The 17,209-nt window shown below is 41.3% G+C and overlaps 1 protein-coding gene across 2 annotated transcripts in view; it reads right to left on the bottom strand.

The window, feature by feature from the left end:
• Positions 1-17,209, bottom strand: part of LOC107737759 (3 beta-hydroxysteroid dehydrogenase type 7-like) — a 26,723-nt gene that overhangs the window by 4,606 nt on the left and 4,908 nt on the right. Inside the window, exons 1-5 of one of the 2 annotated variants that reach the window (XM_016549373.1) lie at positions 16,332-16,756; positions 13,873-14,028; positions 9,284-9,392; positions 2,927-3,026; positions 1,851-2,013 (exon numbers count right to left, since the gene is read on the bottom strand). In XM_016549373.1, the coding sequence (XP_016404859.1) occupies positions 1,851-2,013; positions 2,927-3,026; positions 9,284-9,392; positions 13,873-14,028; positions 16,332-16,491 (688 nt within the window). In that variant the 5' untranslated portion in view covers positions 16,492-16,756. Of the gene's footprint in view, positions 1-1,850; positions 2,014-2,926; positions 3,027-9,283; positions 9,393-13,872; positions 14,029-16,331; positions 16,757-17,209 lie in introns of those variants that run through there. The other variant, XM_016549372.1, reaches the window with a different exon arrangement.

Genomic DNA, 17,209 nt, shown 5'->3' on the forward strand with positions numbered 1-17,209 from the left:
ATAATAATAATAATAATAATAATAATGCACCATGTGTCCACTACACCTATGCATACTTGGTTTACAGTTCGATTGGTTACTATATGTTAAATTGAATCATAAGTAGAAATTTATGTTAGATCAGGTTTTCTCTGCATGAATGTATTGTTCTGTTCCAGTGATGTGCTGTAGCTCAACCTTGGAGGGAAGAGATATTGCCTATGTTTTATCTAATTGTGATTGTAGGGATTGAGTGATTGAGGCATGTAACTCAACTCAACTCAACTCAACTCAACTCAACCTTTATTTATAAAGCACTTTCAAAACCATAAAAATGGACCAAAGCGCTGTACACAAGCAGTATATAATAAAGAATAAAAAACATAAAACATTAAAACATAGGAACAAAACATAAAATAAAAGACAAGTCATTCACAATTGTCCTGACCAATCAAAACAACTTAAAAAAAAAACTACTTGGTAAAACGAGTGAGTCTTTAAGTCCTTTTTAAAAATGTCAATGCTTGATGAGGATTTTACAGATAATGGCAGAGCATTCCAAAGTGCTGGAGCCGCAACAGAAAAAGCGCGATCTCCACTCCGCCAAAGACGAGACCGTGGGACAGTCAAAAGCAAGCTCTGAGAGGAGCGCAATAGTCGATGCGATTGGTAAGGGACCAACATATCCCTTATGTATTCAGGAGCCTGATCATGCAGAGCTTTATACACAAACATCAACAACTTGTATTGTATTCGATATTTTACAAGAAGTCAGTGCAAAGATACCAACACAGGTGTTATATGATCCCGTTTTCTAGTGTAAGTTAAAAGTCTTGCTGCAGCATTCTGAACATACTGAAGACACATAACTAGAGATTCACTTACTCCAAAGTATAAAGCATTACAATAGTCCAACCGCGTTGAAATAAAAGCATGTATAACAGACTCTAAATCCTTGTTCGAAAGAATAGTTTTCAGTTCGGACAATTTCCTTAAGTTTTCACAACACTGTTTACTTGTCGGTCAAGATGGATTTCGGAATCAATAATTACTCCCAAGTTCCTCACATAAATGAAGCTCTAAAGGAAAATAAATGTGCAAATCATCAGCATACAGAAATAAAAATTGACCCCAGGGGCAGCATATATATAGAAAACAAAGTTGGACCAAGAATAGATCCCTGTGGGACCCCACAGGAGAAAGTAGCAGATGTAGAGACATAATTTCCTAGTGTCAAAAGCAGCGCTCAAGTCCAACATCATTAGGGCAACAACCTTCCCGTTGAAAATATATCATTAAAAACCTTAAGCAGCGCTGATTCTGTACTGTGCTTGGTCCGAAATCCAGACTGAAAGACATCCATTATACCATGACCATGCCAAAGGAATAGTCTCCAGCAGACTTCAACAGCAGCCCAGATGAGAAGAGTCCTTCCAGGTATTTATGACTCACCTATGACCCTTACCAAAGTTGTATATGCATACAGAACATGAGGTGCCAAAGATAATGTACTTAACTTATGTCAGGAACAGAATACCATGTTTGGATGTTGCTAGAGTTGTCTGTACTGTTAACCTATCAGAACCTGTAGAAATTACGTCAACTGATCATCCATATGGCTATAAGTACTAGTGTTTCTGCATTCTCAGATAGTTCAAAGCTGGCTTCTCTTACTCATTTTCTCTGTCTTTAGTAAACTCTGTCAACAACTTCAAATTTGACTCCTGGTCTTCATTGAACATACTGGTCTCTCTATGGGGTTTAACTGTACTGTAATTCCCCTACAGGATTAACCAATCAAATCAAATCAAAAACAGTGAAGCCATTTTTCTGTTCCACTGTTGCCATGGTTTCTGGGTTTTGCTGGTTACCTGCATAGACCCGTCCGTGCTCTGTGTTCCGTGGAACTCCCTTGATCACCCAACCACCTGTACGGACCCCATTCAGATAAAAGTCCTTCATGAGCTGATGCTGTTCCCCATAGATACCTGTTGGCCGTAGAGAGCATGTGTAGAGAGTGTTCCCTCCCTTTACCTAATCATGGAGAGTGGGACAAAGGAGAGAGAAAGAAATCAATAATTGATTATAGCAGAAAAAGAAAGAAATTGTCTTTCTATTACATTACATGTCACTCAGATGCAGAAGATACATCAATAGCATTATAAAGATTTATAGTGTTTGGAAACGCCAGTGAATGCATGGCATGCTGAAACACCAAGAGCAAAGGAGAAACTAAAACCAACCATATATAATTTAAGGCTTCCAACTTGAGTATGTGATGTTCATTTCCCATGGGCTTGGGTGGGTGCAGTATTGTGCAAAGTTAGAAAAAGCAACTAGATCAATGTAAATGAGAAGCATGAGTTCCAATTTCATCAAAATGTCAGTAGATTTTATTAAACTTAAAAGTAAACTTGCTGTTGGATGTTTTGGATGATATTATAACATTGCTCATGAATATAACTCATGTAAAAGCTTATGTAAGAAAATGTTAAAAAGAATAAAGTAATTATTTTTAAAATGACATTACAGTATTGTCCCGAATATAAGACGATGTTTTTTTCTTGGAAATATATCTGAAAAAAACATCGTCTTATATTCGGGCCAATACGGTAATTATTTGCAGACAATGTGAAGTAGTTTGCTAGATTGGCAAAAATGCAAAAGTGTAGTATGCATCTCCTGAATGTAGTCTAAAAAATGTGATTTTAGAAGAAAAGCAATTTAAACATCTAACTTCCTACATGTGAATTAAAGATAGAAAACTGTTTTATTAATAGCTAAAAAACAAAACAAAAGAAAGCTGCGTCCATTCATTAATCAAACTCTGTTTGTTTACAAATACAGATTGTACGTTTTCTATTTGATTAAACATGCTAAAATGGAAAAGTCAGGGTCCTTTCTAAATCAATGTGTTATTGATGCACTCCACAAGACTGTGTTGTACCTTTGTGCCATTGGCTTCCAGCACCATTTTCTCAGCTGCAGCTTTGGTCTTAGGGTAAGGCATCTCATGGAATATATTATATGGAGTATCCTCATTCCCTCTGTGTCAAGGAAGAACAACATCAAGAGTTAAAATCTGGGCAAATGAAAGGTAGTTAAGTAATAGGTAGCAGAGCTACCAATACACAGGAAGTATTAAGTTAAGACCTAAACCAGATCCTTTACTGAAATCAAGTGCTTGACCCAACCAGTGCTGTCAAATTATACCCAAACTTATACCCACAATGCTCACTCTCTTTGTATATCCTCTACTCTCTAAATGAGTAGACATGGATGCGTTCTTACAGCTTGCACAGAAGAAATGTGAAATGCTTGCACAAATTACACTACATCCTGACGAAACATAACAGATTTAAACAAAGTTGACGCCTATCCCTGTCTGTCCTTGCAGAGCGAGTGTAAAATCTAAAATGTTTAGTAAAATATTGGATTTGAGTATGTATGTATTATTATTATTTTTAGTTATTTTAAGGTTTAATTTTTGGTTTGAGTTCAGTTGGGGTTTGTTATTAATGACGATTATTTATAGAAATATTTTGTTTCATTTTACTGTAGCATTTAACAATGTAAAAGAAGCACAGCTATTACAACACATTTTTTTTCTCCAGAGGCTTTCATCAGCATGCTGTCACGGAGACGCAACCATCTCAGATCACAATCAACCTATCGTGTCAGATCAGCACACTCCACCCACTCGTTCACTCTCCCCGGAATTCTAATTCACCACACCTGCACCTCCTCATCAGTACACACCTTAAAGGCACTCACAACCTGCACTCCTTTGTCTGGTCTCGTTGTTCCTACATGAACAGACTCCTAACCTGCTACCCACCTGCCTACAAGGATCCAGTGTTCTGTCATCTGTTACCTGTTAATTCCAGCATCTGCAAGAGAGACATTCTGTTATCATTCAGCTAAGTCATATCAAGCTCCATAGAGCTTCCATACTCACCGTTGCTACATTCTCATTACTGTCCTGTGCCAGCCATTCAGTAAACTTTATATTTCACTCACCTGTCTGTCCTCTTCTGTTGTGTGACAGAAGACCAGACTTCAAGATGCATCCACCACCGGGGTTGGTGCGGTCCTATCACAGCGGCAGGGTGATCCTCCATGCATCCATCCATGCGCCTTCTTCTCTAAGAAGCTGTCCTCGGCGGAGCAGAACTATGACATCGGTAATCGGGAGCTTCTAGCCATCAAGCTAGCCCTGGAAGAGTGGAGACATTGGCTGGAGGGAGCAAATCACTGCTTTGAAGTTATCACGGATCATCGGAATCTCCAATATCTGCGTGAAGCCAAACGCCTTAGCCCACGTCAAGCCGGATGGGCCCTATTCTTCACCAGATTCAACTTCACTGTAACCTATCATCCTGGTAATAAGAACTGGAGGGGTAATGCCCTTTCATGACTTTATCAACCCAATCCTGAACCCAGCTCTCCAGAACCCATTCTCCCTCCAGCCATGATTATCAGTCCCATCCAGTGGTCCATCGATCAGATTGTACAGGCTGCAAGCTCTGAACCTGTTCCGCTGGGAGGTCCTGAGGGGTTCCTCTACGTTCCATCAGCTCTTCGCCTGCCCCTCATGGACTCTGCCCACACCTCTCTGGGCTCTGGACACCCAGGTAGTCAACATACCCTCTCGCTCCTATGTCATCGTTACTGGGATCATCAAGGGATGATCAGTCTGTGCTGTCACCAACACACCACGCAAACTCCCAGAGGGAAATTTGGTCCCACTACCATTCCACACCGTCCATGGTCCCACCTGGGGATAGATTTCATGACCGACCTTCCTCCTTTGGCCCTCCATGGCCCAGGACATCTCCCGATTCATCAAGGGATGATCAGTCTGTGCTGTCACCAACACACCACGCAAACTCCCAGAGGGAAATTTGGTCCCACTACCATTCCACACCGTCCATGGTCCCACCTGGGGATAGATTTCATGACCGACCTTCCTCCTTCGGATCACCACACTTGTGTTTGTCATTGTCGACCGCTTCTCCAAAGCCTGTAAACTCATTCCTCTGAAAGGCTTACCCACTGCATTTGAAGCCGTAGAAACTCTTTTCCAGCATGTGTTCCGCCATTTTGGTCTACCAGAAGACATAGTATCAGACCGTGGCCCTCAATTCATCTCACGGGTATGGCAAGCCTTCAAGCTCCTGGGAGTTTCCGTCAGCCTCTCCTCCGGTTACCATCCGCAAACTAACGGCCAGACTGAGTGGTAGGTCCAAGAGATTGGGAGGTACCTGCGGTCCTACTTCCACCAGAACCAGGACAGCTGGAGCCGATTCCTCCCCCGGGGTGTAGTACGCCCAGAACTCCCTCAGGCAGTCCACCACCGGGCTCACCCCTTTCCAACGTATCCTCGGGTACAAGCCTCCTTTGTTCCCCTGGTCCGGTGAGCCCTCGGAGTTTCCAGCTGTCAATCACTGGTACGAGCAAAACAAGAGGGTGTGGGACTCGGCACACGTGCATCTCCAACAAGCAGTGCGGAGACACAAACTGACGCCCGCAGAACATCGACCACTCGTTATCAACCAGGTCAGAAGGTGTGGCTCTCTACACAGGACATCAGTCTGTCTGCCTTGCCGTAAGCTGCGTCCCCGTTACGTAGGTCCCTTCACCGTGCAGAGGCAGATAAACGAAGTCACATACAGACTAAACTTACCACCTCACTACAGAATCTCACCTTCATTTCATGTATCACTCCTTAAAGGTGACATATCATGAAAATCTGACTCTTCCAGGTTTTAAGTGCTATAATCAAGTCCCCAGTGCATCTACAAACCAAGGAAACGTGAAAAAGATTAACCCAGTAACTTTGTTTTGGGAAGCCTTTTTCTGCAAGCGTCTGAGAAAACGAGTGCATCTGATTTTGCTCCCTTGGTGACGTGGCAAAGGGATCTCATTATAATATTACCGCCCCATAATTGGTAAGTTTCCACCCACGGCGCCGTTATTGTGTTTTCGCAAGCGATAACAGTGTACTAGTTCTAATGACATGGCAAAAGTTTGAGCAAAACATGCTAACTGTTCTGTCATTGTCTGCACAGACGAGCACAGAACGCTATTTACAGTCCCAGAGGAGACGAGAGCAGTGGATTTATTGATTTTATTTAATTTATATTGCTGCTGCCACACAGATCTACAATAAACATGGAATTTATTTCCCAGCTGTTTACCTTCACAGACATAACCGACTGTTTTTTGTTTTTGTAACTCGTGTGTTTTTAACGTAAACTTGTGCGTGTGAATGAGAACTTAGTTTAGTACTTGCATGCTGTGACAGCCACTTTCTGTCCGTGTGCTTCGTATGTGTGCTCTCAGAAAACCGTATATCAGGGGCCGGTTGCATAAACTGTTTAGACTAGTCTTAAAAAGTTAGTCATCTAATTTTTTTTCTTCAAGACTGGTCATAACTTTTTATATTCAGTTATGAAAAGGTAGATTGGTCTTATTCGTATTGGAAAAGTAAGACTGATTACCCCTTGGCAGCTGCTAGTTGGTCAAAAAATAGGCATTTTCAAAATGATATAATAAATGATCTGTGGAGTATGTTGAGCTGAAACTTCACAGACACATTCTGGGGACACCAGAGACTTATATTACATTGTAAAAAAAAGGGCATAATATGTCTCCTTTTAAGCCACACACTGAACCTTTATCTTCTCCCCTCGCAGGATCTGGTGGCGATGAGGTACCTCCTCCTTAACTGGCTGACGAGGAGGTCATCTACCGGGTCCGCTCCATCATCGACTCGTGATGGCGGGGCAATCGCATCAAATACCTCATTGACTGACTGGGAGGGTTATAATAATAATAATAATAATAATAATAATAATAATTCCTTACATTTATATAGCACTTTTCTGGGCACTCAAAGCGCTTTACATAGAAGGGGGAATCTCCTCAACCACCACCAGTGTGCAGCATCCACCTGGATGATGCGACGGCAGCCATATTGCACCAGAACGCCCACGGGTTACGGCCCAGAAGAGCGATCCTGGGTGCTTGTGATGATGTCCAGTTTCACACCGAACACCCAGATCGCCCAGCTCCAAGGGGTCGAGGTAGGCCCCGTTGTCGCTGCCCGTGGAGGAGGGGTACTGTTACGGAGTCGCAACCATCTCAGGCCCCGTCCACACAGCGACGCGTTTAGCTGTATACGCATAAATTTTGTATCGTATAGGCGTTTTGTCCACATGGATCCGGTATTTTGGGAGAGTGAAACCGATATTTTTTGAAACCGGGTACCAGAGTGGATAAATTTGAAAACGCCGCCATTGCGTTTTCTTGTGGACAGCGAATCTGTAGTTACGGAGTCGCAACCATCTCAGGCCCCGTCCACACGGCGACGCGTTTAGCTGTATACGCATAAATTTTGTATGGTATAGGCGTTTTGTCCACATGGATCCGGTATTTTGGGAGAGTGAAACCGGGATTAATAACTGTATTGTTCCATGTTCGTTTGTATACTGCACGCAAGGTTTATGTGCATAGTCCAAGTCTTCTTCTCTGTTTTTAGTGTATCTCTGTGGCAGAATTACAGCGCCACATACTGGTCTGGCATGTATACTACATCGTTTTGTGGTTTCGTGTGGACGCAGATATTTCTTGAGACGAGGGGGAAAAAAAGATCGGATAGGGAAAGCTCTGGCTTCGTGTGGACGTAGCCTCAGATCACAATCAACCTATCCTGTCAGATCAGCACACTCCACCCACTCGTTCACTCTCCCCGGAATTCTAATTCACCACACCTGCACCTCCTCATCAGCACACACCTTAAAGGCACTCACAACCTGCACTCTTTTGTCTGGTCTCGTCGTTCCTACATGAACAGACTCCTAACCTGCTACCCACCTGAACACTCACCTGCCACCAAGGATCCAGTCTTCTGTTACCTGTTCGTTCCAGCATCTGCAAGAGAGACATTTTGTTATCATTCAGTCATATCAAGCTCCATAGAACTTCTATACTCACCGTTGCTACATTCTCATTCCTGTCCTGTGCCAGCCATTCAATAAACTCTGTTTATATTTCACTCACCTGTCCTCTTCTGTTGTGTGACGTGCACTGGAGTGCAAATATTTATATATACATTTTTTAGGGACTAGTTGGCTATGACAGCAGACACTTTCCAGCAAAAACAAATTTTATTTTCATTACCTTAGAAAGGCATTACCCACGGCAAGCAACTGATGTTTAGCAACAATATTAAATATCCAAACACTCCACACTCCACAGGGACTTGAGAAAAATGTGGAGAAAGGAGGATAGAGAGGAGGGTTGAAATATAATCTTGATGCTTTTAAATGATTAAGTTTTCTATGTGAATGTGTGCGTGTTTATGTTTCCAAAAATATAGGAAAATAATTTCATCTGAGGGGAATAAAAATCTCAAAACTGTGTGTTAGTCACTCTCCAAGGAAAATGTTAATGTTTCTAGCACGTGGCAGTAATGGAAAAGTTTCAAGGCTTTGCTCTGTGTGCTGTTTTAATCAAAGTTCTAGGCAAGACAGCACAATCAGATGTGAAACTACTTAAGTCATCCAAAAGTTGTCATTTGGATCACTGATAAGACTGAGTGACAAATTTTCTTTGGTTGAATACTAGGCCAAACCACAATAGAGCATTCACAAACTCGTACACAGTCTCCGCCCTTCGCATGTTTATTACATATTTTGGCTAAATGGATTGTGCTTTCATCAGCCAATAACAGTGTAGTACTTTTAAACCCATGTTTTAACATCATAACATGCAAAATTCATGAGTTTCCTTTAAAATCAGCACAAAAAATTAGGGGGAAAAAATCACCAGATTCCATCTGGGCTGACTATTTACAGAGCTGGCATCTGTTACTTCAGAAATCGCAACATTAGATGACACATATGATCACAAGATGTGCTTTGAGACATACAAGTGTCACTTATCAGGTGACTAAAAGGAAAACAGCAGAAACATAGACTCTTTCTCTATAAACAGACACTTTTTGATCGTTAAGATGGTGGGAATAACATTCCTATACTGGGGCCTGTAATCTTTCAGCTTGAAAGATACTTCTAGATGGAATGTTATGTACGTTGTGGAATTCTGCTATGTCATTCCAGAATGCGTTCAGCATGTGCAAACACTTCCTTTCAATTCTCTCAGACATTCTCTCCATGACAACCAAACCCTTTAAACACTTTTAATTATTTATTTTTAGTGAATATAATTAATTTAAAACATATCACTTTGTAAATACTTCTTACATATATCAAAAAGCTATTTAAATAAAGACACTTACCTGATGAATGTATCTCCTTTTACATTTGGACCAACCACCTCCATGGAGCTTGTATAGATCAAATACTGAATACCGATTTCCACACATGCGTTTATTACATTCTCTGTCCCTGATGGAGAACATCCAAAAAGAATAAGTATTAAAAACACATGACAAACACCAATAGGGTGAGGAAAACAGGAACTCTACTAAAACAAAAGAAAGACCTCAAACCTGTTTGTGTTGCTTTAACTGACATTAATGAGAATCATTAGGTTTGTAACTGATGATACAGGGCTCACAAAATTTCAAAATCCCTGGTAGCTTTTCGGGCAGGTACTCTTCAGATTTTGGTAGCCCGAAAATTAATTTAACTAGCCCAAATAAAAAAATACCTTTTTTTTTTTTTAATATAGAAAATCAGATAGGAGTTTAAATGTCAATCAAAATATTTTCAATACACAAATATCAACAAATATGAAAGAAGGAATTTTATTTCACTATTTACAGGGTATCTGCAGAATTATTAAAAATACATTTAAGGCAATTTATGACCCATTTTAAGAGCTGCACAAGTAAAATGAACACAGTATGAGTGGGGTTGGACAATGTCTATGGTAACATACAGTATTGAGCCATAAAATTACATGATTTATAGTTCAGATACAGGTTTTCACAAAAACCATATACAACAGCATTTCAGCCTTTAGACCATTTTTACATAAAATTACACGATTTACAGTTCAGATACAGGTTTTCACAAAAACCATATACAACAGCATTTCAGCCTTTAGGCCATTTTTATGAAAAGGGATAAATTGAGCATATAAATTATTATGTCAATTTAAAACGTATAAATATTACTGTCTTAATTGTTTAGAGGAAGGCGTGGGGTCTTGGGAGGAAATGCCACGGCCAGCGGAGGAGCCCGCAACGTGACTCTCGCCCGCCGCCGGCGGCTAAGCCGTCGTCCTGACGGTCTGAAGAGAGGAGGAGAGTGCGTGAGCGGCCCGGCTCCCAAGCGCCACAAGTTCATGTTTTCAAATGTTTGTGTGTTGGATGTTCATTCAATAAAAATGCATACATTCTCACAAAAAGAGCTATTTCCTCCTCACTCAGTCAATGCGGTGCCGCTCGCCCCGCCTCAGAGCAGTGCAGAGCCGCCGCCCACACACTCGCCGGCGCATCCAACGACCGAGCCGCTAAAGCCGCTATGTCAGTTTCTGAGCGCGTGGGAAGTTATTCCGGGAATCTCGCGCTGGCTACTCGGTGTGATAGAGCGTGGGTATACCCTTCAATTCAGACGCAGACCACCCCGTTTCAATGGCGTGGTGCAGTCTCTAACATTGCCCCGAAACGCCCTGGTTCTGAGACAAGAGGTATGCAGTCTGCTCGAAAAAGGAGCGATAGAACGAGTCCCTCCCAGCGAGCTGGAGAGCGGGTTTTACAGCCGCTATTTCGTGGTACCCAAAAGAGACGGGGGACTCCGCCCGATTCTAGATCTCAGGCCCATCAACAGAGCGCTTTGCAAGCGTCCATTCAGGATGATAACGCTGAAACAAATCCTGGCGCAAATTCGCCCCGGGGACTGGTTTGCGTCCGTGGATTTAAAGGACGCATACTTTCACATTCAGATAGCACCGCATCACAGACGCTTTCTGAGGTTTGCTTTCGAGGGCACAGCGTACCAATACTCTGTTCTCCCGTTCGGGCTGGCTTTGGCCCCACGCACTTTCTCGAAGTGCATGGATGCAGCACTTTCCCCCCTCAGAGCGGGCGGGATGCGCGTTCTTAACTATCTGGACGATTGGCTGATTTTAGCTCAGTCCCGAGACACGCTAGTCAGCCATATTGACACGCTGCTTCGTCTCTTGGAGTCCCTAGGGCTATGTGTCAACATGCAGAAGAGCATTCTCGCCCCGAGTCAGTCTATAACATATCTGGGAGTGTGCTTCGACTCAGTGGAGATGAGAGCCCGCCTCTCTCGGGAGCGCTCGGCGGCCATTTTGTCTTCCCTGCGCCATTTCAGACTGGGCAGCTCTGTTCACTTGAAGGAATTTCAGAGGCTGCTGGGGCTCATGGCGTCTGCTGCAGCGGTATGTCATCTGGGCTTACTACACATGCGCCCCCCTGCAATTATGGTTGAAATCTCGAGTTCCTTGGACGGTGTGGACTTTGGGCCGTTTGCGCATCGCGGTCTCCCGCAGCTGCATCGAAGCTCTGAGGCCGTGGCGCAACCCAGATCTCTTCAGCCGGGGGGTTCCCCTGGGCTTGGTGACGTCGCGCGTTGTGGTCACGACGGACGCATCGACTCGCGGCTGGGGAGCAGTGTGCGAGGGCATGCCGGCTTCGGGGCAGTGGTCAGAACCCCAGAGCCGGTGGCACATAAACCGCTTGGAGCTGGAAGCAGTGTGGATTTTCGGCCGCAGCTGGAACAGCGACAAGTACTGATTCGCACCGACAACATGTCTGTGGTCTCGTACATAAATCATGTGCTACGGTGGTTGTGCGAAGGGACAAAACAGAGACTTTTCCACTGGATTGTGGACGCTATCATGGCTACTTATACGAGCCAAGGTTTGGAATGCCCCTTTCACATTAGGGCCCACTCAACAAGAGCGATATGCTAATTTTGAATGCCTGGACTTTAGACGCTCATTGGCTTATCTCCACCTATCAGCTTGCGAGCCCGCCTAACAAGCGTCGCTATTGGTTGGGAATTGTGTGTACATTTCTGAGGACAGTCGGTTCCCTTCAGATACATTAAAATAAAGACATCTGCGCCGCGTTTTGACTTGAAACGTGCAGCGCTCATAGTTATTCAATGACATCATTGCCTTTTGAAGTTTAATCCAGTCGTATCGCGACTCTTGTCTTTCCGTCCCCAACTGTAAGACCTCTTGAAATTATAATTAAGACATTTATTATACCATTTAACGCATTTAAAACTTTTTATGGCCTTAAGTTTGATACAACTCACTGTAGGAGTTTTTAAGGACCCACGGGAGATCTGCATTTAAGGTAGCCCATCGGGCAGAGTGGTGATACATTTTGGTAGCCCGACTGGAAAACACAATAGCCCCGGGACGTCGGGCTAGCGATTTTGCGAGCCCTGTGACACAATGCCTAAATTCCAAGTAATGTTGTGATACAGCTGGAATCACCAGATAGATTGAATGAGAATCCCATCAGCTATCCAAAAGCTTTCTGAAGTATCAGATCAAATGATAAGTGAAAAAACAAAGGTAGCCAAATGTGTATTTTTTTTATCCAGACCCATTCAATGGTATTCAAAGAGGAGATTTCTAGAGAAGTATGTGGAATGCAGATGTGAGAGCAAAAGAAAAAAAATGATATTATAGGGCAGAATCCAAACTAAAGGAAAATTCCAGTATGAAAACACTCATCATCTCCTGCTCTTGTTTTCATCTGTATCCTGTGGGTTTGTCTGTATCTATTAATGCTATACTGGCACAGACCTAAATATATGTTAGGAACCCATTACCAGTAAAGTCTATTACCACAAATGAATAAGTGTAAACACATGAAAGGAATGAGACTGATCTGAACACATAAATAAATAATCATATCTGTGATGTCCAGACGTTTTCACTCATGCAGGTGGTGATGCTGAATGCATTAATAATGTCAGACATTTTTTAAATCTAGAGCTGACCTTTTTGATCAGCTTAATGAGGTAAACTGCAAATGCTCCATTTCTCATAAAGCCACAAGATCTGTCTAGGCTAGCAGGAGGTTTTCTTGTACAATAGCAGTGGACTACAGTTAAAAAGCACATATTTTTATCTTATTATGCTCACTTCATTACATGCACTAAAAAATACGACAATTCCCGCCTTGTTTGTGAGTAAATTATGCATTTCCGGACCAAACCGACAGTAAAGCTTTAAGGTTACTGGAAATGTCACCAAAGGAAAACTGGGGGAGAAACCAAAACAACCCACTAACATTTACTCTGACAGTCAAAAAAAACAAAAACACTACCGTTTGGGGTCACTAGGATGTTTTTAAAAGAAATTCATCCTTTTTTTCGAAGCAAGGATGCATTAAAATTTTCAAAAATCTTTTTCAAAAAAGATCTTTGACCTTTCTGTTCGTCAAAGAATTCTGTAAAAAATAATAAATAAAAACAATCACGATTTCCATTAAACATTGATAATAATAAAAAGTTCCTTGAGCAGCAAATCAGCATATTAGAATAATTTCTGAAGGATCATGTGGCACTGAAGACTGGAGTAGTGATGCTGAAAATTCAGCGTTGTCATCACAGGAATAAATTGCATTTCAAAATATATTAAAATAGAAAACAGTTTTTTTTATTATTGTAATAATATTTCACAATATTACAGTTTTTACTGTATTTTTGATTAAATAAATATAACCTTGGTGAGCATAAGAGACTTCCCAAACTGTTGAATGGTAGTGTATCTTTGATCTTGTAGTAGCCTCCAGTCATTTCACAGGTGATTTCCTAAACCGTATTCTGAAGCTAACTCCTAAACCCTTTCAAAGTGCAAAACATTGACATCACTTCTACAAAGTCACTGTTATCCGTCTCCTTTTGTTTTTCAATCTTATTCTTCACTCACCTTGTACATTGACAGCATAGATGGCCTTCTCAGGGACCTTATACCAAACATCAACCAAACTAGCTGCATGGAAAACCAGGTCTGCTCCCTGAAAGGCATCACGCACGCTCCCATAATCTGTTATATCACCCTGTACCCCCACCACCTTCAAATGTTCTGTGAATAAAAGAGAAAGAGATAATATACCTTGTTAAAAGTTGTTAGATTTTTGATATGCAGGCGTCAAATAAGGTAGTTGTCATGGAAAAAGATAGGCAGCTGAGAACTGATGTAACTACCAGTGCATAAAATAAAATTGAAAAGATTTCAATAGAAGTGTAATCTACTTAAAAAAACATCCGTTTTCTTTGTAGCACAACAAAGTGTGTACGTGCTTCATGTATTCCAGTGAATGAGTGAGTGTGTGGGTGTAACCAAGGTCACTTTGGACAGCATCCTGTTATCTCTATGATTTACCTTGGAAAGCTTCCCGATATTACTTCTAGGATCAAGTGATATTTTTGATTACAATGACACAATTATCTAAAACAGGAAACAAACAATAAACTCCATCTTCTTGGTGGAAGCAACACCCTCGTCCTTGTAAACAAAATACATTGTTCTCATTCTCACTTGCAGCTATTTTTTCAAACAATGAACACGGTCATTCATAACTGCTCTGCAAAGATTTGCTGTGGCGTATTTCTGATCTCTTAAGTTTCCAGTTGCTTTTGCACATATGCATTTAACAACTCCATAGATTGACAGGTTTTTGAACCACTACACAGGACAAGTAATAAATACTGTGATTAGTTATCAGCGGCTGTGCATTGCAGATGTTCAAATAAACACGTCTCCAGGATCCCTCACATCTGTGTGATGGTTAATTAACTGAGCTTTATAATAGTAATAAATAACATATGAAAGTCTGCCGATGAATAAAACCTTTCCAAGCAGTCACACAAAATCAAGTCACATACAAAAAAAAAAAAACTCTTACTAGCTCAATGTGCAAGTAGGTCAATGTTCGCTTCTGATAAGTTTATCTAACCTCTTTCTGTTGACATTTGGACTTTGACCACATGCCAAGCTGTTGTCAATTTCAAGCATCATTCCCTCATTAGCCCATTGGATAACTAGCAAAGTATGTGAGGACTAGGATACATTTGGCAGGACAATGGATACTTGTTGTATGAGATCCACTAGATAAAAGAGCCAACAAACTCTGGCTAATAAAAAACATTTGACACACAAACTAGATCCAGCTATAACCAAATTCAAAGTCTAACTTCCCTCGTGCATCTATTCCTCTGGCTGACATCGCATAATTATATTGTGCAGGACATTGTGCTTCAGCTAGAGCTACATATCTGCTGAAAATGAGAGATCAATTTATCCATGATAACGTAATCAGTGAGGGTTGGTGAATACAGTGAATAAGATCCCAAAATCCCATTGTACAGAGCAGGACATCAGCTGAATGGAGCATTCTGGTGGGTAAAAAGGAAGGTGAAATGGGCTGGATGGAAATGACTGGTGTTGCCTGACCTTTCCAACTGAACCAAGCCCAAATAAACGCCAATACAGCCAAGGCTATGTAATAACATGAATGAACCTTTCCATTTCCTTTGTCATTTCAATGATCTTTCCCGTTATTGAAGTCATAGAAACAACAGATGTTTCCCCTGGGGTCTTACAGAAACTGCATCCTACACTGTGAACGTCACGAACACAGGCATATTTTCAGGAACTATATAAAATATAGGGCGTTTCTTTAATGTTGGGAACTTTAAAATATTACATTTTCAAAAGTATGATAATCTTCAGAAAGAATATGCAAACAATTTCGATATTTATGATGTAAAAATGAGCTCAATGTTTCTACAATTTTTCCAGTCGTCTCTCAGTTTTGTGGCGTCATTTACAACACAACCACTTGGTTTAATGTGTCAGTCTGAGAAATGAAAGAGCATCTTGACATGAAAGACGAAGAAAATAAAGAACGATCAAGGTATATGTCATTTCCAGTCAAAATTCTTTTTAATTTGGTCAACTTGTGCAACAATAAATGTTAGATATAAAATGATGCACAGCAAGATAAACGAGTGTGTCATTTTATTCCAAAAATGTTTCAAATGTCCTTTACATCACAGAATGTTCTCACAAACACAATAGCCTACATAATTTGAGATGTAATGGAAATGTTAATTACATTAAAAAACATTACATAATAACGTCCTCTGTGATTTATATGTACTGTTGGACATTAAATAAACTAGTCCAAGTGAGAAACGTAATGAAGAAACATCTGGTTATGACAGGGCGTTTGTCCAAAAACACGCACGTATGTAATGAAACGGGTACTAGGCTACTTAAGACAACCATGAGCGTAATAATTGCTATAAATCCATTTTAAATGACTGTGGGCACTAACAAGCTCGTAATCATATAATGAACAGTTTGTTTCAAGTGTTTCTTACCTGTACTGTGACTTCGTAGACTTGGGTAAACGTTTTTATCGAAAAGCCTTATCTCCTTGATATTTTCTTCCTTCTCCAACAAAACTCTCAACAGGTGCTGCCCGAGAAAACCGCATCCTCCAGTTATCACGTAAGTTAACTTCGATTTCTCATTAGACATATTATTACTCCGTTGAATCCTCTCCTGATGTTGACTGTGTTTATCCGTCAGTGTTCACCGACGCCGGTCTGCTGGTCCACTCTGTGAACGTAACGGAAAAGAAAGACAAGACTAAAACTATGTACAGCGGGACTAGCTGAGAATGACCAAATCTCCTTAATTACAAGACGGCTAGCATATATGACAGTCTGAATGCGGGTAGGCTAACGTTATATGAACAGCCACTCCTCCTAGCAGGGCCGTCTTAGCTGACATTATTATTACTAGGGATATAACGATGCATCCCGAACCGGTTGAAAAGCGATGAAAATATTTTACGATTCAAATCGGTTGTGATGTTAAAGGGGTCATATGATGCGATTTCAATTTTTCCTTTCGCTTTGAAGTGTCACAAGCTCTTGGTGCATAAAGAAGATCTGTAAAGTTGCAAAGACTAAAGTCTCAAATCCAAAGAGATATTCTTTATAAAAGTTAAGAGTCAGCCACACCTACCTAAAACGGCTCGTTCTAACACGCCCCCACATATCTACTTCACTATATGGGAAGATTTGCATAACACCGCCCAAATGTTCACACAAAGAAAGAAGGCATAACTTTTATTCACGCTGTAGTATTGTTGCCGCCGCTGTCATGTCGTGAAGTCACTGTGTGCTTCGTTGTGAAAGCGAAACTACTTTGTTTGGTCTTCCAAAAGAGGACGATATCCGCTTTGTCATGC

This window comes from Sinocyclocheilus rhinocerous, unplaced genomic scaffold (genome assembly GCF_001515625.1).
Source record: "Sinocyclocheilus rhinocerous isolate Xijiao unplaced genomic scaffold, SAMN03320098_v1.1 scaffold43, whole genome shotgun sequence".
NCBI classification, from domain to species: Eukaryota; Metazoa; Chordata; class Actinopteri; order Cypriniformes; family Cyprinidae; genus Sinocyclocheilus; species Sinocyclocheilus rhinocerous.